General features: G+C 39.5%; 2 protein-coding genes across 3 annotated transcripts; one reads left to right on the forward strand and one right to left on the reverse strand.

Annotated features, from left to right (window-relative positions):
* Positions 1-2259: 2259 nt before the first annotated feature.
* LOC139950258 (arylsulfatase B-like) lies at positions 2260-9264 on the forward strand. Its single transcript, XM_071948874.1, has 8 exons — positions 2260-2370; positions 3167-3503; positions 3798-3984; positions 4407-4606; positions 4936-5143; positions 5503-5752; positions 6589-6773; positions 7666-9264. Exons 2-8 carry the CDS (start codon positions 3186-3188, stop codon positions 7929-7931), a joined length of 1614 nt encoding a protein of 537 aa, XP_071804975.1. The 5' UTR covers positions 2260-2370; positions 3167-3185; the 3' UTR covers positions 7932-9264.
* On the reverse strand, positions 8463-23030 carry LOC139950259 (cyclin-L1-like). 2 transcript variants are annotated; one of them, XM_071948876.1, is made up of 10 exons: positions 22795-23030; positions 21333-21407; positions 20786-20895; positions 18862-18982; positions 18175-18239; positions 14699-14798; positions 14107-14211; positions 13493-13601; positions 12568-12661; positions 8463-11575 (listed from the first exon to the last, which is right to left on the reverse strand). In XM_071948876.1, the coding sequence occupies exons 1-10, from the start codon at positions 23002-23004 to the stop codon at positions 11041-11043; spliced, it is 1524 nt and encodes a 507-aa protein (XP_071804977.1). In that variant the 5' UTR covers positions 23005-23030; the 3' UTR covers positions 8463-11040. The 2 variants fall into 2 exon arrangements, with proteins under 2 accessions (XP_071804977.1, XP_071804976.1); XM_071948875.1 differs by having other exon boundaries at positions 13454-13601.
* Between the last annotated feature and the right edge of the window lie 309 nt (positions 23031-23339).

The following is a 23339-nucleotide window of genomic DNA, read 5'->3' on the forward strand; positions in this document are numbered from 1 at the left end:
TGATTAAAAAAAAAAAAAAAAGTTGGGCGGCGATTTCGAAAGGCCTTCTATTAAATTGGCAATTTTTTCGGGGGGGGGGGTTGAGATTTGAAAAATGTCATGTACAGCTGGCCTCTGGACTTGGCATCTCTGCACAGGCCTGTTATTTTCTGTTAGGATGGGATCCACGAAGTGAGAAGACTGATCTATGACAATTACCAAACGTGTCCCTTCCTTTAAAAACAAAATATTATGTTTATTAAAACGTTGATCAATGTTGTAATTAAAGTATGAGTTTTTCGTGTCGTGTGCTATTGGAACGACCGTGTGTTTCTCAAGTCAATATTTGGCACATAAAACCAACAGTAGTAAAAGTTCCATGGTAAAAGTCACGTTATATCATGTGTTATTTATTGATCTTGTGAAAATGAGGTGTACTCGAGGGTTTTATTACCACCAGTTTCGACCCTGTTTATTACGAGTCACTGCCAGGTCAGTCACTTTGATTTCTGCTAGTCCAAAAGATCAATGTCGCTGATTTATGTTCTCCATGGATGCTTGTTCCTGCATCAATTGAGCTCAAACCTCCACAGGTTTGTTATTTTATGAATAATGTTGAAATACACCAGTGAGAAGACTGGTCTTCGACAATTAACATAGTGTCCAGTTTCTTTAAAGGGATCCCGGTCCCATCAACCTAAGATGACAAGTCTAAGACCCCGCCGTATACAATTTAATAAATAGACCAATGAACCGATGAGGACCCTGAAGAACGCTCCCCTTTATCCCGGGAGGATGATGAGCGGATTCAGTGCGGCAGGGCTGATAAATTAGCCTCATTAATCTGTCTCGTGGATATGGATTTATTAACCCAACCGGCTATAAATTACAAACTTAATTAGGCATTAGAAAATCTTAAAGAAATGGGCCTTACGAATCCACGGCTTCGGCTTTGGAATCCCGGCTTCATTGGCTCCGTCCGACGCGTCCTCTCGTCTGGCTGAATCCCTGAGCACATGCAAAGCACGCACATTGTCAACAAAACCACGGGGGCAAGCTAGCCTGAGCCGAATCTGGAGCCAAAGCCGAGGTTTCGAAAAGGGTCTAAGTTAGTGCTTTACTCCTTTCGGGGGTACACCCCACCAAATAGGAGAAAACTAACAGAGCGTCTAGCTCATTAATATTTTGTAGGCCCTGAAAATATTCTAATATCAGACAGATTTAAGAGCCCCCAGAAAGTGTTTAGTTGTAAAAATGTTGCCCAATTGTGACCGGGGCCGGTTGTTGACTTCTAGCTTGCGGTATTTTTGATGACATGTTCCTTGAAATAAATGGTCCTATTTGCTGACAGGTGTAGGGACATTTTTCAGGGACTCCCCATACAAAATTGAGCCGCGAATAAAAGTTAAAGAGTCAATCAATAATTTTTCCTTTAAAGTTAAAAGCTGTGAGACTTTTAAGTATTTTTCGTGTATTTTTGAATATTACGCAGCGTTTTGCCCTGTGTGTGCCACGGGAGATTATTTGGTGGGGTGCACCCTTCGCTTCTGCATGCTATAGTGACGTTGTTTCCCCGGGTAACTTGTTCAATTACTTGAGATAAAATAATATTCCCAATCAAAACCACTGATTACAGCACTCCAAGCTTCAATATGCAACCGTAAATGTGAGCCTGGACATTCCTAATAATATTGTATAAGGATTTTACCTTGCAAAGGGCATTTTGACATAGTGCCTCATAACCTTTCAAAACACATAATCTTAAAATGGAATGGAGACAAGATTCAATCATCATGAATTCGTGAATCACGAATCGACTCACTTTAAATATTTGTACTACTAGACGAGCGCACGTCTATGCCAAAGTTCAATTCCAAAAGCCGCCTTGCGCTCACAAAAGCCCCAGAAATTCTTGCTAAATGAAGGCACGTTGCCATGGAACCACCGCGAGACAAAAGCATATTATCTTTCATCACTTCGTCATTTAATTAATGTCACTGAACAAAATGATGATTTATTTGCACGTAGGCCCAGACTCTTAAACTGTAGTAGTTTACAAAATAGCACAGACCCTCGAAGAGCTATTAAAGTTCTTGGGCCTTTTGCAGTTTAAGGCAGGAGACCAGTCATTGTAGGCGCGGCTCTCACGCATAAACATATAGAAAGGCCCACAAACGTGACATTTCGGGGGGCCACTTCACTTAAAAACTTACAAGGCAAAGAGGGCGCCATAACGTGGGGTTGCTGTCACGTGATTTTGTGGCTAGTCAGGTGACAATCCATGTATGCAGCCTAAGATCGAGCTTTGTGGAGTCAGGATCGTGAAAAGTAGTTTCTAAAAGAAGGAGCGCCATTGATGCTTTGTTGGGAAATGTTTGTAATGGTGTTTTTGTGAGTATGAATAACACAAGGAGCACCAAAATAGCTGAATAGGACACGTTTTCATTCAGTGGCCTAACTGCTAACTGTAAAAATTACCTGGGAAAAGTTTTCGTATATTATCGGCCTGGGATTCGTTCTACTAAAAACTATTCCATTTCTACACCTCCATCCATGGATGTCACCGTCACCTCCTTTTCCGTTTGGCAAGATACAAAAAGTCCCCCCCCCCCCAGCATTATTTGGCCCTTCTTATTTATTAGGCTTGGAGCTGCACTAGCAGTAGAACCTGCTTCCCGAAAAAAATTAGTGCTAAATTATATTTTAAAAAAAAAGAAGTAAAGTAGGGGCAATAATGGGTTCAAGTGGGGGGGGGGGGGGGGGGAAGGGGGAGGGGCGGGGTATTCCTGCAGTCCTAGAGATAGAATGAGGTTCCTTCCGCTATCGTTCCCACGAAACGAACCTTAATTCTTACTTTGGAAAAGTTTCCGTATGGCGCCACCACTTTTTCATTCGATATGAAATAATATAGTATCTTATTTACCTCAACCTTTTCTTTTTGTAAAAATTAGTGAAAAGATTGGGGTGCCATACGGAAAGTTATCCCTTTCTTGAAAACTATATCAAACCATCTATTTGTGCATTTTTTCTTCTTATTTTCAGGGAAAGTGGGATCACTCAAATTTATACAAATGTAATGAATGCGTACCAGTTGTTTTTCAACGCTCGTCATTTAAGTTTAACTATAGGCCTACACTATACTAGAAACTTTTCTGTAACTTGTATTGTTTTCCACCCGTTGCATTAGGAGAGGTACCTGAACTCCAATGTGTGAAATGAAACACTCCAACTGCAACATGAAGAATCCGATCCATCTAGTAACTATGGTAACCGTTTTGCCTGTACTACTATTATTAATCCTTGCTGGTTTTCCAGCCTCCATTCACTGCGCCTCAACAAGTCGCCCAAATGTGATCTTCATTTTGGCCGACGATTACGGCTTCCATGATATTGGTTATCATGGATCTGTAATAAAAACGCCCTGGCTGGATAAACTGGCGGCTGGTGGGGTGAAACTGGAGAACTATTACGTCCAGCCGATCTGCACCCCGACTCGAAGTCAGCTTATGAGTGGGAGGTATCAGGTGAGTAGTGGGGGTGGTGGATTAACTCATTCCTATCCCACTTCTGACACCATTTAATAGTTCTGAAGGCCTGGGCCCAATTCCATGGCTCTGCTTACCGCCAAATTCTGTGCTTACAACACTGTATATTCAGTACTTACCCCGAGTCCTACGAAAAAATATAACTCGGGTGGGATTCGAACCCACAACCCTTGCAATTCTAGAGCAGTGTCTTACCAACTAGACTACCGAGATTGCACGGTAGCTCAAGGCAGTTTTGAAGAAGTATTGTGATGTTTCTCATCTTGTCTTTAGATTCACACCGGTCTGGAGCATTCAATCATCTGGGTTGCACAGCCGAGCTGCCTACCACTTGAAAATCCAACTTTAGCGGACAGACTCAAAGACCTCGGGTATGCGACTCATGCAGTCGGCAAGTGGCATTTGGGGTTTTATAAGAAGGCATGCTGGCCAACGCGACGTGGCTTTGACACATTCTATGGTGAGAATTCCTTTTTCTCTTTCATGGTTTTCAATTTTTCAGAAACTGTTTTAGATAGTGGACTATCATTCAAAAAGGGTTACTTAAGAGGGGAGGGGCTTGTATGGTGGTGAAGGGGGCTGAAAATTTTAACTAAATATCCTGAAAATCTATGCGAGCCTTTACCATTGTCAGTCAGCCCTTGTACTCATTAGAATGTGCCTACTTTTGCAAAGGTGGTGGGTTCGAATCCCATCCGAGTAATATGCCTGTGATTTTTGTTCTCAGAACTTGGGGAAGGCACCGAGTATACAGTGCTAACACACATTGGTGTATTTATATATGGGTAAAAAATACAAAATGAATATTACACACATCGGTGTATATGGGTAAAAAAAAAAAAAAATAATAATAACTATTGTATTAATTTTTCATTTATTTAGGATATTACACTGGCAGTGAGGATTACTACAGTCATATGCGTGGTTGTTTCATGCCGGGTGATCGTCACTGTGCTGGCTTCTCTGAAGGCTACGATCTGCGAGACCAAGAAGCACCAGCCTACCAGGATAAGGGAAACTACTCTACTTTCTTATTCGCTGAAAGAGCTCAGAGAATACTGGAAAGTCACGACCCTAAGAAAGTAAGACGTTTTTCTTTAAGATCATGGTGAAGTTGTGCTGATATATGTGATTACTCAGGATTTTTTCCTGAGTAAAAAAATCCTTGAGCCTGAAGATTTTCCTGAAATAGTTAACGCATTCACCGTGTCCCAAGCAGGTAGTTTTGTGTTCAGGTGGTGCACAGAGAATCTGTAAATCTCAATTGTAACATCTGAGAGGTTCTTGGTCTATAACCCAGGCTTGCAAGACATTTTCCGGAATGTTCGCATTCATCAAATCTCATCTGCTACTTTATTCTCATTATTATACTCAAATTTATCTTTTTTCCCGCCTTTTTTTCTTCTTGTAGCCATTTTTTATGTATCTTCCATTCCAAGCTGTCCACGGCCCCCTTCAAGTACCAGAGCAATACCTCCAGCAATACAAAGACATCAAAGATAAGAAAAGACGAGTCTACGCCGGCATGGTGACCTGCATGGATGAAGCCATTGGAAATATCACCCGAAGACTCGTTCAGCTCGGCTTGTGGGATAACACTGTGTTGATATTCTCAACAGGTTCGTCTTTGATTAAAACTTAGTTTTATTTTTTGAATTTTTATGATAAACAGCGTTTTTTTGGCCAGAAAAACCGTTATAAACCCAACTGTATTAAGGGAACAAAAGATAGGTACGAGGTCTTAAGCGTTCGTTTAAAACCGGCCGGTTCGTGGCAGAACAATAAAGGAGTCGAAGGCAAGGTCCTTTATCGCACGGTAAAGGCAGGATTCTCTATCACTACACACCCTGCAAGGGTTTTAAACGAACATTCAAGACAGAGCCGCCACTCTTTATTCCCATTCAGAAGTGCCCGTCTTTTATCAAAAATTTGTTGTCAATTCATTTCTTGTATTTATAGCATTACGGATATTTTGCAGATAATGGTGGCCAGATAGCAGTAGGAGGGAACAACTGGCCCCTCCGTGGTTGGAAGGCGTCTCTGTGGGAGGGGGGCGTACATGGTGTCGGATTCGTCCACAGCCCACTCATACCGAAAGTCAAACAGGGCACCGTCAGTACCGAGATGATACACGTTAGCGACTGGTTCCCGACTATCGTAGCTGGTATCGCTAATGGGAGCGTGGCAGGACTGCCCCTTGATGGGTTCAACGTGTGGGATTCAATCAGGTAAAATTTTGAAAGACAACCGGCCGGGTTATTTTTCTTAAAGGAACACGTTGCCTTGGATCGGTGGAGTTGGTCTTTGAAAAGCGTTTGTAACCGTTTTTTATAAAATGCATATGGGTAGAAAGTTGTTGTAAAAGTAGAATACAATGATCCACACAAACATGCCTCGAAAATGCGTGGTTTTCCTTTTACCTTGTCGACTAACACGTCGGCCATTTTTGGGGGTCAAAATTTTGACTCCCATAAATGGCCGACCATGTTAGTTCGCACAGTAGAAGGAAAACCACGCAATTTCGAGGCAAACTTTTGTGGATCATTGTATTCTACTTTTAAAACATCTTTCCAACCATATGCATTTTATAAAAAACGGTTACAAACGCTTTTGTTTTGACCAACTCGTCCGATCCAAGGCAACGTGTTCCTTTAATACATGCATATTTTTTTAAAGGGTAACCCCTTCTCTCTGAGTATGGGTTCTTTTATTTGCATTGCAACACATGGGACCTATGTCTTTACACCCCATCTGAAGGACAAAGTAATTATGTTTAAAAACAAGTGTCATGCTTCAGGGACACAAGTGTCATGACCGGGACTCGAACCCACACTCTGCTGTTCTGAACGCCATAAGTTGTGTCCGACCGCTCAGTCATGACACGCCACTATGCCCATAGCTAGCATGCCCATGGGGGGCACATTATGCAGGATTAAGTTGGGATTAGAACCAGGGACGACAGAGTGAAAGGCAGGGTAACACACCACAATGCAAACCTGATTTTTGAAGTGCATTTGGGTTATTTTTACAACTATTAAACATTGATACTCTATTTTTTCCACAGCAAAGGAGTACCGTCCCCTCGGACGGAGATTCTTCATAATATTGACGTATTGACAACTCCTGACTTGGAGAGCCAGCCTACTTTTAAGTCCTATCTTCCCCGGTTCAATGAGTCTGGTACCTATAATACCAGCATCAGAGCTGCTATTAGAATGGGAGATTGGAAACTCATCACGGGTCAACCAGGTAAGTACGAAGATAAAAGTTCTTGGTGACGTTGGAGGACAGAGGGGGTGGGGGGGGGGGGGTTGTGGTAAGAGTCATGAATCTCATTAGTGCCCAATGTCTGCCCTTTTCTCTGAAAACCTGTGTCAAATTTGAGTGGCAGTTGTACGTGTTCCAGACAGTTACTCTTAGGCGTCTTTTTCGACAGCTCTATGACAATGAGCACACACGTCACACGTACATGCAAGTCCATCAACTATCACATCAGAAACATCTCCAAAATACGCAAATATATTGACACAAACACATGCCACACTGCTGCCAGAGCCCTTGTGTTGTCTAGACTGGATTATTGTAACTCTCTCCTCAATGGTATTAAGCAAGCTGACATTGACCGGCTACAAAGGCTCCAAAACAATGCTGCTCGTATCATTTTCTTGCAACCCAAATACACACACGCATCCACTCTTCTCAAACAATTACACTGGTTACCAGTTAAACAACGCATCACCTTCAGAACATCAGTGAACATGCACAAAGCACTCTCTAACGTACTTCCACAATACCTTACAGAGTCGCTAAGAGTGGGCTCCACTCCGGCCAGAATCTAACAATCCCTCGCACACACAAAATGGCAGGGGACCGGTTCTTTCAGTCGCTGGTCCCCGGTGCTGGAACGCCCTTCCAAGTCATATTCGTAACACCAACACACTCCAGACATTCAAGAGTAAATTAAAAACGCATCTATTCTCATAATCGTCTTTTCCGTAGCACTCTTCCAGCGTATTGAATTTTGTAAAATGCGCTTTATAAGTCTTGTTTATTATTATTATTATTATTACTCATGTTTTCACTTGCTCTTAATTATTTTCTCATCTCTTAATTTCTCTCTGATTGTTTTTATACAAAACAGGAAACAGCAGTTGGATACCACCCCCAGAAGCAGGCATAGTTCCTATACACCCAGTGGAGCCTGTCGGTAAACACGTTTGGCTGTTCAACATCCAGGAGGATCCCAACGAGCGTTTCGATTTATCCGACAGCGAGCCAGATATTGTTAAAAGGATGGTTGCCAGATTGCAGTACTACTACAGCACGATGGTGCCGCCATTTTATCCGCCCGGGGATCCAAATGCTAATCCAAAACTCCATGGGGGAATCTGGACAAACTGGGAGTAGAGTCTTTCTGTCTTTATTCTGTCTGTATGACAGAAACTTGTATTAAGTGCATCACAATTTTTTTTTTTACTTTTCCCTTGCTCTGTTCAAGCAGCTCAATGAAATTTTGCCCCATATTTTTGACAGACAGTACTTGAAGGCCATTTGTACTGAAGTACAGTATATTGGTTTGGCCATAAAACTCAAATTATTATTAATGACATTGTCTTTTCAAAGATATATTTTTTCAGCAACATGTTGTAGTATTTATATTTTCTTAAATAAAGCCTTTCTACTTTTATTGTTTTACTACATGTGATGTGGTCCCCTATTCGTAACCCTTTCGTAAACGCAAGTTGCTTGAGGGACTCTTCTTATTGAGATGTAAATAAAACCGGCATTTTACTGACCTGATAGTTTCACAAGATACTGGGCCGAGTAAAGGCCAGCATTCCAGAAGTAATTCTCGGCACTCCACTTGTTCTTGTTAATTCTGTGCATTATTGTGACAAATTTGTTGGGTTGATTTTTAACAACTAAATGAGAGCAATCGTGGTTGCGAAAAATTTAATACATGTTTACGATTATTATTTTTAGGCCTTTACAACACTGGAGTAAATTCAAAGGAAATTCCTAGAAAATTTTTACCCCACCAACACCCGATGTTTGTTTCACAATTTTCCCAGGGAAAATTAACACATAACTTTCTAACCCCAGGTTATCTCGCTTAACTAACTGCAGAGAAGGGGTAACTATGAGCTTTTTCATAGGGTTTGTCAGGGTTTACTAATTCATGTTATGATCAATCATTCTCTTAGAATAATGACAAAATCTCATAATTTAAATTTCCTTCCCTTTTTTTTATTATTGAAATAAACGCAAGATATGAAGCTGTCTTTTTTAACTTTACAATTTACACATGACAGATACTATAGTACGTTCAATTATTGTGAAACATTTTTCTTTTACACATTTTTTACATGTCAATCCTCGGACTTGAAATTATATTACTCAACGGATTTGTTTGCTACGAAAACAACCTGATCATGCACAAAGGTTTTTATTGGGGGGGGGGGGAGGGGGCTTGAGTTTCCACAAAATGCAAGTTATCCATGTTCCAAACTGCAAGATTTTGCAGTGCAATATCAACTTGATCTCAACAGCAATGTTGAATGTGTGCGATTTCCATACAAACGCCTAAGCCAGAGCATTGGTTTCGAAAATGGCCTTGCCCTGCTTATTGAAGAAAAAAAAATACTGCACTTTAAGCTGATTTAAATTGTTAGAATAAACTGGAGATTTTCTGCACACTATGTGAGCACTTGGTTAAATAATCTGCAACCAATGACCAAAACTTAACAATCATTATGAACTACTCGAATCAGTCAAATAATTCATAAGAGAACTACATCATGGTGTGGCCATCTTGATTTTTCTCCTATCCGACTGACTGTTACCAAACTGAGGCTGGAAGAACAAATAGTCTGGTTCAATTTTTCAAATATTTTGATTTAGGGATATTAGCATTAATTACTGTTAATGGACACGGGGAACACGACCAAGATGGTAGCATGAAAAAAGGGTCTACAGTACAACTGCTCGTTTCCCATCACAAAAAAAAATCACATAAATACTTCTGTGACAACCTGAAGACTAAAGTGAGAAAGTTTAGCCGATCACAAGTAGGCCTTAATGCACAGACAAAAGTCTTAATCCGATTTATGCTTCCAGCAAATGTTTCTTGCGAAGCACATTTTTCTCGCGTCAAAATTGGAATGAGTACAAACCAACTATTGCGTCACCAAAATATGTTTCGCATTCGCCGTAAGTTTGAACCGGGCTTAACAAGTAAGACACAAAAGGAACAACCCCGAGGGTCGAGTATAATTTTGACTCTACAGACGTACAATTTAAGGCAAATAATAATAAACTCATTCTCTGAAACAAACAAATAAATAAATATTTTCCCTTATTAATTTTTAGAGAAGAAACGGAAACTCAAAAGAAGACTAGCTTGGTTCCCCCCAGTTGAATTAAACAACCTTTTGGCATACACCAGTATAGACCGTTTGGGAAAAAGAAAATAATTTGCTGCTTTTTCTATAATTACACACTTCTTACTTGTTAAGTAGTGTGGATATAAAAAGAAAACATTATTTCCTCATTTGTGAATCCCTCTGAAAAAGAGACCCTAGAGTAGCCTAACAGTCACTTCCTTCAGTGCTCTGTTTAACGTTGCTGATGAACAATCAACACCACAAAAATAGCTGATGAACAATCAACACCACAAAAATAAGGTGAGCGGATGCCTTTTTGTTAATACAAATACTGACCGTTAATATGTTACTTGCACAAGTTTAGAGTTACTGTATATTAAAATACAAGTTTCAAAAACAAATTATTAACAGGTGATATCACAAATTGTCATGAAAAAAAATGGAGAAAAAAAAAGAGTACCATACTCGTGACCTTGCCCTTAAAAACCCCACAAAAATATACATTTTCTCGGTTGTGAAAGATTTTAGTACTGTCCTAGTTTTTTAAGGTTTTAACATTTGGGATGGATGTCATGAGTGGCTTAAATTTAGGCACAATCAGGACACACTTATTTTTTTCGTAAAGGCTTTGGTTAAAATACAGCCACTCTTGTACAGATATTGCTGGATTGCAGGAACTGGCCACAATACATTTTCAAACAGGAATGTTGTTATAAGAGGACAGCAAAACATTGAAACACAGAGCAGAAATGGGATTCTTTCAGGACCATAAAATGTTCTCTTTATAAGCATTTAACCTCTCTATAACAGTGCTCTTTAAATTATAGCGAGGGCCAACTGTTTTTCATGAAGGAAAAAAAACCCCAGTAAAACAGGCTGTATTTGAAGTACATCTTACATTAAGGCAACAGTCAAAAATACTGGTTTCTGTTGTTTTTCTTCTCAGTACAACCAGTTTAACTCTTTGATAAATAAGCATCAAGACAAAACATAAACAACCACCAAAAAAAAATTATACACATGAATTTTTGACAACTTGTACAATGTGTTAAAATCCAAATATAGGACAACAAATAATTTATGATGATTGACACAACTTGCAGGCACTTTAAGTTATTAATAAAGTTCCGTCATCACCTTCGTCTTCTGTCCCTCCCATGTCCATGACCACCGGAGTCCCTCTTGTTCGTCTTATGCGATTGTTCCCTTGAGCGAGAGCGCCCTCGATGGTGCTTGTCCTTGGATTTCGCACCTGAATCCCTCGATGGACTGTCTTTATAATCATACTTTTCTCGCCGTATCGGGGATCGGCTCCGCGAACGGCTTCTACTTCTGCTCCTAGATGACGACCGGCTATGCTTGCGTTTTCGGGATCTCGACTTGACTTTCGGGTACTTATGATCGTGGTCCCGTATGCGATCCCGGTCTCGACCCCGGCGACTTCGTTTGTGGTCATCCTTCTTTTTGTGTTTGCTGGAATTTCTGTAGTGCTTGTCGTTGTGCGGCGACCGGCTTAGACTGCGACTGCTGCTGCGACTGTGCGAGGAACGATGATTAGAGTGTGATCGACTACGACCTCTACCACGACGGGGACTCTTGGAGTGGCTACGGCTGTTAGAAGCGCTGGTCTTGGAGCGACGGGCAATCTTGCCATTTTTCTCTTTATGGCTGTAAAGTAGAGAATAAACCAGCAAATTAAACCAGGGCCCAATTTCATAGGCAAAGAATCGGGGTTTACGCAAGCAGGGAATATCACACTTAGGTCAAGCGCATTGCGCAGGTTTGCAGTGGATATCAAATGTGGTCCTTAAAAGGTATGTGCAAACCCTTCCAAGTTAACATCATAACTAAATTCTAAACTACAGCAAATGCCCTGGAATGTGCACGATCAATCTTTATGTTAACAGACGTGACATGGTCTAAACAAAGACAAACAAAATGTTTATTTCGTGAACCATGATCATGCTACTGATAAAAACAATGATCACTTCTCATATTGAAATAATTTTTTCTACCACAAACGAAACACCAGTGAAGTTACGAGTGAAACCTCCCAGATGGCTTGTTGTGGATTTTTGTTTAAACAAATTAGTATTAGGGCATGGGCTGGAGGCCAAACCACAATTAAAGGAACACGTTGCCTTGGATCGGACGAGTTGGTCTATAAAAAGCGTTTGTAACCCTTTTTTATAAAATGCATATGGTTGGAAAGGTGTTGTAAAAGTAGAATACAATGATCCACACAAGTTTGCCTCGAAATTGCGTGGTTTTCTTTTTACTGTGCGACCTAACACGGTCGGCCATTTATGGGAGTCAAAAATTTGACTCCCATAAATAGCTGACCGTGTCAGTTGACGAGGTAAAAGGAAAACCGTGCAACTTCGAGGCATGTTTGTGTGGATCATTGTATTCTGCTTTTACATCTTTCCAACCGTATGCATTTAATAAAAAAGGGTTACTAACGCTTTTTATAGACCAACTCGTCCGATCCAAAGCAACGTGTTCCTTTAAAAGAACAAGCTTTCACTAAAATACAATGCTCATATCTACGACTCAATCCCATTTCTACAATACTTGCATGGGAAAAGAGAAAAGTTCTTCAAGTTAAAAGTCTTTTAAACCAAACTACATAACTATTGTTCACAAGGATTGATCCTTACCTGCTGTGTCCGCTACCGGGAGACCGAGCATCCTTATTGTTCATCTTGTAGGAGCTTGGAAGGTTTGGTGAATCACTGTTCACCTTGGGAGAAGCTGTGAGGAGAGTATTTGTAGAATTTGTTTTTATCACAACAAGCATGGTTTGCATACATGAAAATTGCAATGAAAGAAATGTTTATATGAAGAAAACATAGCACATCTTTAAAACTTTTCAGCTGTTATTTCTACATTTCAGTTTTGCAGCAGGCATGATACCCGACCCTTAGAAAAGACCCCTTGCACAACGCGCAGCTCACTCTTCTGCACCTATCTTATCCGCCATTTTGCGCGTCAAACTGTGCACAAAAGAATTGAGTCCCAGAACAATGAGATGGAAGACGCGCATTCTTATGTGCGTTCTGCATTGTGTGACGAGTCTACACGCTTTTATAAAAAAAAATCCTAATTTTTCTGAGTGGTAAGAAAAAGGATGATAGGCCTGTGACAGACACTTATGATACAAATGTAAAACATCTCACAAGGCCAGTTTAGTAAACTTTTTTTGCCTGCCAGAAATGTCTAGGATTGTACATACTCGAGCTTTATGTTAACGGAGGTGACATGGTCTAAACAAAGGATGGACTAGAGTAAATGTTCATTTCGTGAACCATGATCATGCTACTGATATCAACAATGATCACTTCTCATATTGAAATAGTTTTCTCTACCACAAACGAAACACCAGTGAAGTTATGGGTGAAACCTCCCAGATGGCTTGTTGTGGAATTCATAAATTTGTGAACAGCAATCGCCATACTTTAAGAGGGATATGATCATGGTCTTGGACTTCATCAGAATCCTCATCAAATGACAATGCATGCAGTGTACACAATAAAGACACCTCACCTGGTCTGGAAGAGTGTGGTGAGAAGTTACTTGGCGTACCTGCTGCACTGTTGGCATCCAGCGCCTGCTCCTTCAGTTTGGCAAACTTTGCCTCCTGCATTGCCAAGCGGCACCTCTCCACTACCTTATCAAGCTCCTCATAGGATTTCTGTGTATAAAAAAAAAAAAAAATTAATAAAAAAAATTGAATGTGGAACCATGACACGGTGAATAAAAAGGGTAAAACAGAAAGTAAAAAGTGAAAGTTTTTACACAAACAGTTTTTGTAAAACCAGTTCAGTATCTTGCCTGCAAGGAAGAAAAGCCCTGGAATGTTTAGTCACTCTTTACATACACAGGGGCGACATGGTCTAAACGAAGAATGGACTAGAGTAAATGTTCATTCCGTGAACCATGGTCATGCTACTGATATCAACAATGATCACTTCTCATATTGAAATAATTTTCTCTACCACAAACGAAACACCAGTGAAGTTATGGGTGAAACCTCCCAGATGGCTTGTTGTGGAATTCATAAATGTGTAGACGGTAAATATTTCTGTTGACAAATCTTCAGAACTTTGGACCGAGATGACTTCGGACTGAGTGGTTTCATTTCACTTTAGCTGAAAAAGTGTTTTAAGTTTTGTAAATTTCAGTTTCCCCTTTCTTACCTTTGGTCTAGCGTATAAATGAAGTATCGTTAGCGATATATCTTTGAGATCGGCTTCCTCCGAGTCCATAAGTCCATACCATGGAGGATTGCTGGGCAGAATGACCTGTGGTCAAAAAGGCAAAAGCTGTCAACTTATAAACCATTTAAAACTCAAGAAACTTTACACCAGCCTTGAAGTTTTTAAGAAATTCACTCATTTAAAGGCAATCTAAGAGGTATATACAAGATTGGTAGACTGGACAAAATAGTCCGTGTTAGTTTATGTGTGATCAACCATAGCAAACATAAAATAACAAAACCTGTGAAAATTTGGGCCTCATCCGTTGTGCGAGTCTAGTGAGAACCATGCATAATTATCAGCATGTTTACAGTCTTTAATTTTGTCTGCGACATCCAAAATCAGCACGTGTTTTTGTTCGATAGTAGTTTTACTGAAATGTGACCTCATTTCAAAGGAAGATATTTCAAAGACATTGTTTTAGTATAAACTTCCATGATCAGTAAGCTTTCACACTAAAAATAAACACAATTTTATCCTTAACAATCCTATAAAATCACTTTCAATCCAAATTTGTTGAACTATCACTTACATTTAGTTGTCTGGCCGACAGGTAGATGCATGCACAGGCAATAGTCTCGGGCTTATACCTCACAAACACGTCAGTGCGTAAACTGTCGTTCATGTAATTCCTGAATGAGGGGGAAAAAGATAAGGACGAAAATTTCATCAACACAGATCAACCAGCTTCCACAGTTTCATTTAAATTACCGCTAGTGAGTACTGCTACCATCACTACGGGCCCATTCAGAACAAGCAATGTCTAAAAAAAAGAAATTGAATTATTTTTCTTGAAAATGTGTTTGAATACTTGACGAGTCCAACAAAACAATTGATTATCAAAATAAAGTTTTTTTTCTTGAACATGGTTTGAAAGTCAACTGAATGGAACAAAAAACATCTAAATCTAAACTTATGGTGTGTGGGTCAAGTTTTTGAGAACCAACCATGTCCGCTTATTGAACACACTTCATACTTGGCCAAAGACTTTGTGTGACCCCATTGTGACCCCATAACAGACCTTCCATCCACACCATGTCCAGAAAGTGACCCATCCTCATCAAGGGGGCCCAGGGCGAGTCTATCTCATTCACCCCCATGCTCGGTCCAGCTCCAGCTCACTTCCAAACTTAGCCTACAGTTAGCTCTTTTCCATTCCAACGATTATGCCATCAGTTTCAATCCAATATATCAGATGCATCAATGTCATCTTGGTGTAGAGGTGTTCTCTCTACATTTTAAAATTATTTGGATGTTCCATTTTACAGGCGTGGCCAATCAATCCAGCGGGTCCAGCATAAAAGGATGACAAGTGTTACATCGCCCATCAAGATCTCAATTCAAGAAACCTTCCACGATAACATACTTACCTTTTATGTGTACTGTATCATGGCGTACAAAACATGAAACTAATTGTTCACTTATTATTAGCAAACTGAAAAATTTAGATAAATTAAAAGCTATTTATCACAAAATTTTACAAATATAATTTGGCAGACTTATCAAACACACACTTGACATAACATAAACGGAAAAATAACATGTACATGTATTTTCACAAATCACGACATAATTATGAAACCATTTCCACAGATCCTGGTCACTCGGCGAAGTTCTTGGTTGGAATTTAAAACGAAGTGCTCTTGGAGTAATGCTTCTTGAAGCTACTACTTGGAGTCAAGATCCAAGCGTTTGCGGACCCTTCCTGTTTAATAGAACAAGCTTCGACTCAGGTCCTAGGTTGTTTTTACCGAGCAGAGTCTCGCAGAGTTCCAGTTCTTGTTGGCTTCACCTCGCCACTGAAATTGAAAGTCTCCAAAAGTACCAAACTGCCATAAGTGTTTTTCTAGGGCAAATGTTAAATTCCATATTTCATGGTACTTTTTGCATTGGTAACTTGCTTAAGTTTCCTGTTTTCAGTGAATTCTCAAAACGTAACAATAATTTGGTTCGGTCCAACATCAGCCCATAGGATTCAACTTGGGGGGTGGATCAATTACTAACAAAAGTCAGTTCAAAGCAGGCGATCAAGTCTTCTTTGGATAAGTCTTTTGTTGGCTAAAAATTTGGTTTGGTTTTTGCTCGGACAGCCTGCATACATATATTCCTGTATCTACTACGAGGGGGTAAGCCTCACTGTCAAACCTGTTATCACATAGACACTTCAGTTCATCGTCTGCGGCCGGTGAAATACTCATGGCAGAGCTTTACATGTCAATTGTGCACACTCCTTCAAGAACTGAATAAACAGTCAGTCACGTGAGAAATAACCAGCGATCCATTCTCAGTTGTCCATATATATTTAACTCCAGTGATAGTCCGTGTGCTTTAAGTTCCATCCACGGGACGACTCTCGCTGCAAACCTTAAAGGAAAAAGCTGACAAAGATACCCGTTACTTAACAGAGCACTTTGCTTTAGTTGGAATATTTTTGTAAAAAAGCTGAGGCTTAATCTTTAATTGTTTCATAGATTTTTTTTGAAGGTGAGCTTAAAATTAAGTACTATTTGAACATAAAGACTAATTCATCTAACATTAGATTAATTAAATGTTCATTCAATTGATGATATTTATAATTTTGCCAAAATACACATTATAAATCAAAATAAAGTCATTTGTCAACTCCAGTTTTAATTAAATGACTAACAGATAATTTCTAGGCCTACAATATTTTGGAGTCAACATCACTAGAAGTAACCAAAATGACCAACTGATTCTAGATCCACTTCTACACTAAACGAATCTCATGATATGATACACTTGACAACCTCCCCGCTTTCTTGAGCTGCCTTGATGCGTTGCCATGGCAACATCCAGAGTTACCAGCAGCATTGTTCACTTAATCGAGAGCTCATACGTGTCCGATGGAATGGAAGGAGTTGAAGTAACTGTGAGGAGTCGAGCATGGGGCGTGAGACGAGAGTAGACTTAACCGAGTTCCTCCTCCGACACTGAGCCATTGAGAGGATGGCCAGACTTTCGAACGGATGGAAGGGTGGTCGAACGAAGCCGCTGACCACAAAGTCTTCACAGACTCTCAGCCAGCTACCTTCTTTTATTAGTTTTACTTACCCCTAGGCCCTTTTGGTACAAAGGAAAGATAAAAAAAAATGTGTAAACATGGGAACTTATCAAATTGACCCGTACATGCGCATTCTCTGGTGGGGAAAGAAAACAAATGCCACAAAGCAAAGTCTAAACTGAAACGTTTCATGCAGTTTTGGCCCCACTCTATTGACCGTTTGGTCAAGTCTATTTTCAAACCTTCATGGCATTGCAACAAATGAACAAATGTTTTGAACGAATGATTGCAAATAATAAGCGGAGCAGAATTTCATCACAAGATGGCAATATTTCGGCACAAATTATGAACAAATCGTTAACTCAGTGTCACCCATCATCCCCCCTTGCTCCCATGATAGCATAATCCCTCATCACCCCCCCCCCTTCACATGTCTTCAGGATGAGACTGAAACACACTGCTTAATCTTCTGCCATTCCAGTTCGATTTGCAGCATGCTTAAAGCAGGCATTGTCAAGCAAGTGATATCAATTAGATCCTGTGCATGGTGTTTGGTGCTGGCATATTCAGGTACAAACAAATACTCGTCACCTCAGTACAGATAATCGCCCAACTTTAAAATCGCTTAAGAAGGACATCTGGATTGTTTTTGTTTTCCCTCCAAATAAATGCAGATACAAACTCTCTCGGAAGTTGTGCATCATTCACAGATGAGCTTTAAATACCAATAGAACAAGAAGGGGTTTGCAATGTGCAAACTTTTTTCTTATTCAATAAATAAGTGTGTGCTTTTCCATTAAATGTGCATCACAACTGACAACTTAATTAAAAATAATTATTTAATAACTATTTTGTTATTTGACTTTTGAAGAAAAAAAAGTTGACGAGTGAGGTTCTAGAAAGTATCTGCTCCAAGCCTGAAACACCGGCCAACAAACACCATATCGAGGAGCTAGGGTGAACCACCCAGGCCGAGGGTAACTTACCAGGCAGTCTGCACAAGTTGTGCATTGCGTTCACACTCCAGGACTTGAAGGTAGGTCACTACCATCTGCAATCGCACCATCAGTGCGAAAGAGACAAGACCAAAAAATAGGTGTGTTAGCTCAATTTACTGATCTCGTCAACAGGTTTAATAGCAAAATATAAAATCTGTGAAACAACAAAAGGCGCATTTTAAGGCTGCTGTTGGCTTTTCTGTGAAGAACTCCTGAATGTAGGGCAAGGTGAGGTGTACATCGATATCGGATTTGTAAGTTGGATTTAGAGTAATGTTTGGGACCCGGACATGATTTGTCACATGTGAATCTTTGAGGGGGCAAGGCCATTTTCCATACTGCACTTCCATTGAATTCAATTGAAATCTTTAAGTTTTTGGGTACATTTTGATGAGGCACACAAGGCCAAGACCAGGGCAACATGGGCCATTGCCTCCATGTAATTCACCCCTGGTTTAAACAGTAAACCAACCCATACAAGAAAAAGTGTAAGTATTGAGTTGTTTGTGGCTGGCAAAATGTATTAAACATAAACAAAATCCAGCACTCGTTGATCAACTTGTCGCAAGAATCTGAAAAACAACTTCCTGAAAAAGCAAAATCTATATGCAGTACAAGTCAGACTACTTTGAATGTTATTAAAATATACGTCGTCTCGAAAGGAAAGGTACCAACCTTGTGTGGGTGCTTGACGTGGACACAGAAGCCCAGCTCCTTGAGAACCCTCCGTTCAGCTTTGATGACCTGATTCTTCATGTTGAGGTACTTCTGGTCTAGTACCATCGGATCTACAGGTCTGCAGTAGGGAAGATACAAGGATTTGTCTACTACTGGCTAGATTGTAGTCACCTCAACACTAGGATTTGATGATGTGGCATTTGGTTCACTCAAACAGCTTGTTCTTGTGTGCAATATTTTTTTTAAAGCTTTTGTTATTTTTACTATGGCAACTGAAAAGTGGTTCATGGAACATTAAAACTGCTATCTTTCTTTCCTGATTCATTTTTTGTCCACGTCTCACCATTGATTTGACCTTGTTACGTTTTGAGCATAACCAACAAATTATCTTTAAGTACCAATTGTAGAAATGGTTAAATAACAAACCTTGGGATGATATTTTGAGATGTTATTTTCATGATTACTTGGTGCTACATGGATGTATCTAGAGAGATTTGTTTAAGTTCGCAAAGAAGTTGATATAAGCATGGGGGATTCAGACAGATTGAGAATGCAACCTTACGGCCATGTCACACGAGGCAATTTATAGCCAACCAGTTCCAGGCAATCTCAACGAAGAAAATCTATTCACATTTCAGTGTTCTCGTTTTTGTCTTGGGGATAGTGAGTTTCAGTTAAAACAATGTCTCTTGTGCTTTTTTCAGCATACATTGCAGTTGGTTGCCTCTAACTTGCCTAGAAAATTGCCCCACGAGGCAAAACCTTTTACAGTAGCCACCCTGCGAGTAATGAAGCATGTAACAATAGCGTCAGGGGGAATCGAGTCAGGGTCAGGTCAGGTGGAAAGAGACTTGCTGAAGGCGGCCTGCCGAAGCTAGGACCCTTGCCCAAACCGACAACACCGAAGCCCCAAGTACCAAGCAACTCTTTTGGGGAATATCACTTGCAAGCAAGGGAGTGGCGTCAGAGTGTCCAGTCTCAGAGTCCGGCCCACCAGCCAGGCCATGGGTTAATGACCGGAGAGAGAGATGGCATGTCTCAAGTGTGGCGGGCTGACCATTCGCTGTGGGAAACAACCACAGTGAAGGGAAGAAACGAGTGTTATTTACCCATCGATGAAAATAAAAAATAAAAATAAAACTAAGATTTATGCAAAAGAAAACAATTGCAAGTTAGGAGGAGCACATTTTCAAACAATTAATCAATGAACCTTCAGTTGCCATAATCAAATTAAAACAAGATGAAATACAATACATATTAGAAATGTTAACATTTAACATTAGTATTGAGATAGTTTGACAGTTTTACATAAACCAAATGCCACATATCACACAATAAACAAATATAACTGTACTGGGAGCTCAATTTTCACAAAGATTAATCTGAAGAAGAGTTGTCAATTTTGTCGCTATTGAAATTTTGAAATGTGACATCACACTTTGCTTGGCACTCAGGATTGATACACATCATACGATCAATCGTATGTCTTTGTGAAATCGAACACATGGCTTGATGTCATGAAGAGCCAAGATTGATCTCAAGATGTGTATCAATCTTAAATGAAGTACAAGTGAAGTACGATGACACATTACAATACTAGTGACGATACTGACAACTCGTCTCAAGATGCAACTCGATCCTTTGTGAAATCAAGCCAAGCTGATCTCTCTTGAATCATAAGCTGTGTAAAAAATATGTAGTTAGAATAGTCTACCAAACAAACACCATAACAGCAATTTCAACATTAATTTTTAGCAAAGTCCCTAAAAATCATTTGTTCACGATTTGACAAAATATTTGCCCCATACAGCTTAAAAACCAACAACATAACCAAAACAATCTTCTGATTAAACAAAAACAGCATATTCTTTTTGGTACTATACTAGATTCAACAGGTCGACTGAAAGAAAAGGACACTCACCTATTGTTTCTTCGTTGTCTAATGTGATGAAACACATTAATTACATCACGGATGCGTCGAGGGGCTTCCTCAATCTTAGAGGCTAAATTTATACAGGCCATGGCGACAATCTGGAGTGGATCAAGACAAGGAAAATATGGAACAAAATAATGAATTTTCTTTTCTACAAGCATTCTATTACAAATTTTAAGATCACTATTTTTCCAACTCACAGGCCTGGAATTTTCAGAGGGCAAAGCCATTCTAATTTTGCAAAGGGCACTTGCATTGGAAAATGTCAAAGTTGATAAAAAACTTTTGAAGGGGCACCAAGGCCAAGACAAAGGAGGCCAAGGCCTCTGTGGCCTCCAGGCTTTCAGGCCTGACCTCATGGGCAGACAGGTCAGAGCTACTCCTAGTCCTCTGGTGTAATGCTGGGGAGGAGACCATGACTGAGCTGCCTGCCTGCAAAGGAAATTATAAGATTGGAGTTGAGGTAGGATGTCCCGCTTGTGGGCGACATATAAGCAATGATTTTAACACAAAAGATGAGGTTTTCTCTACTTACCTCCATATTGTGTTTCACAAAGGACTTTGAATAATAAAACCTTTGAAAGATGACTTGACCTGTAGCCATGGCAACCTGCAAAGAAGAGAAAAAAATACTCTAAGTTTTGAGCAAGTATCAATTAATTCAATTCACTAAATTAAATTCTCTCGACTCAACTTTGTTAATACCTGTAATTGAAATTGACAACTAAAAAAAGTATTGATAAGGGCTTGAACCCATTGGACATTTTTGGTAAACAGTAATGTCCATGGCCCACACTTTGTGTATCACAACTTCTATATAAAATAACAAACCTGTGAAAGTTTAGGCTCAATCGGAGTCGGGAGAAAATAATGGGAAACCCACCCTTGTTTCTGCACGTTTCGCCGTGTCATGACATGTGTTTAAAATAAATCCGTAATTCTCGGTATCGAGAACTTACATTGTTTTAATGTTTTCTCAAAAAGTAAAGCATTTCATGGAATAATATTTCAAGAGAAGTCTTTCACCATTACCTTCGATAAACCCTGTAAGTTATTGGTAAATCTGTGAACTTTTTATTTTTTTCTGTAACGAAAGTGTCCAATGGCTTTAAAATTTTTTAAAATTAATAGTGCTTTTACAACAAAAAGAGCGGCCATAATTTTAATTTTTGGTGCAAAAGCGTCTTTCTCAAATTATGGGGAATAATGGCATGCACCAACATCCAGGCTAATTTATGTGAGATGTGACGTTTTGACAACTTCAAACTCACTTGTGAATAGCAATTTAAAAAAATGCTATTTTAGTTAGAAGAAGCCTTTTGTTGGTTTGTTCATCACACAGACAGGCACAACAAATGTTTTTTAATTTATGAAGTTTGGAATGAAACAACTTGCATAAACTAAATTTGCATGATTACAAAAAATACAAATTTATGGGATGCATCACATTTTATTCTTGAAAATGAAGTCTCTCAACCAAACACGTCGACAATCCCACTAATTTAACTGGAAATCCATCCTACGTTTTCAATTATTAATTAATTCAAATTTGTTTCAATCAAGCGAATCAAGGTCAACTGAACTTTGCTTGATTTAATCCCAAATTTATTTAATTGTAATTCATTTATAAAGACATTTCAAGCCATTTATGGATTGTCAAAAAAGAGAAGTAACTTAGAAATATGTTCCTTTTCTCTTTTAACTACAAATTGCAAAGTTGAAGTTCCTTTTCTTTGTTAATATAGGCCTACTGCGGGCGGCCGGCAGCTTGACACACATTCATGCACAAATTTAAACTGGGCCAAGTTTGAATTTGCAGAAGCAACCTAGTCTAAATAACATAACGTATAATTGATGAACATTAACAGTTAACAGTTTATTAAAAGATGTTTCAGTTTGAAAAAACCCACACTCCAGTCATCAAAAATTTAAAATTAAAAACTTCATAAATCGACCACATGACCATGTCGACTTTTTTTGGGCCCTCTTTTTCTTACCTGAGGCAGTTTTAACAGGATGCCTGCCGTTTGAATAAATTCACATCCAAGCACCCTTAGGTTCATTTCCGTCTCTGAATCCAGTCCATCTCGTACCGAAGGAGTTGGGGACAATTTTGACGCTGGAATTACACAGTTTTCTAAAGTTATAATTACATCTCCGTAGGTTTTTACTGGCATCGTGTTGTGTTCTTTCTTCACATCCGCCATGTTGCAGAAAAGAAGGACGTTTAATAAACGCACGTACGATGTAACTGAAATATGCATGCGCATCCAAGCGACTAGCAAAGTAGTTCCATCAATTACATCACACAGAGTGATATTGGACCAAACATAATAAGATCCTTCTTTATTTCAAAACAAAATTCTTTAAAAAGTTTCGATTTTACTAATTTTCATAATTGTATTCATTGACCAAAACGTGACAAGTTTCAAGGCTTTTGTGCTTTATTTGTTAACGCGGAAGGATATACGAGCTCTTTCAAGCGCCCAGCCTGGTCCTCTGCACCACGCCCGTTTATGAACAATAGCATAATCCGAGTACC

The sequence above is a fragment of the Asterias amurensis genome, chromosome 18, assembly GCF_032118995.1.
Source record: "Asterias amurensis chromosome 18, ASM3211899v1".
NCBI classification, from domain to species: Eukaryota; Metazoa; Echinodermata; class Asteroidea; order Forcipulatida; family Asteriidae; genus Asterias; species Asterias amurensis.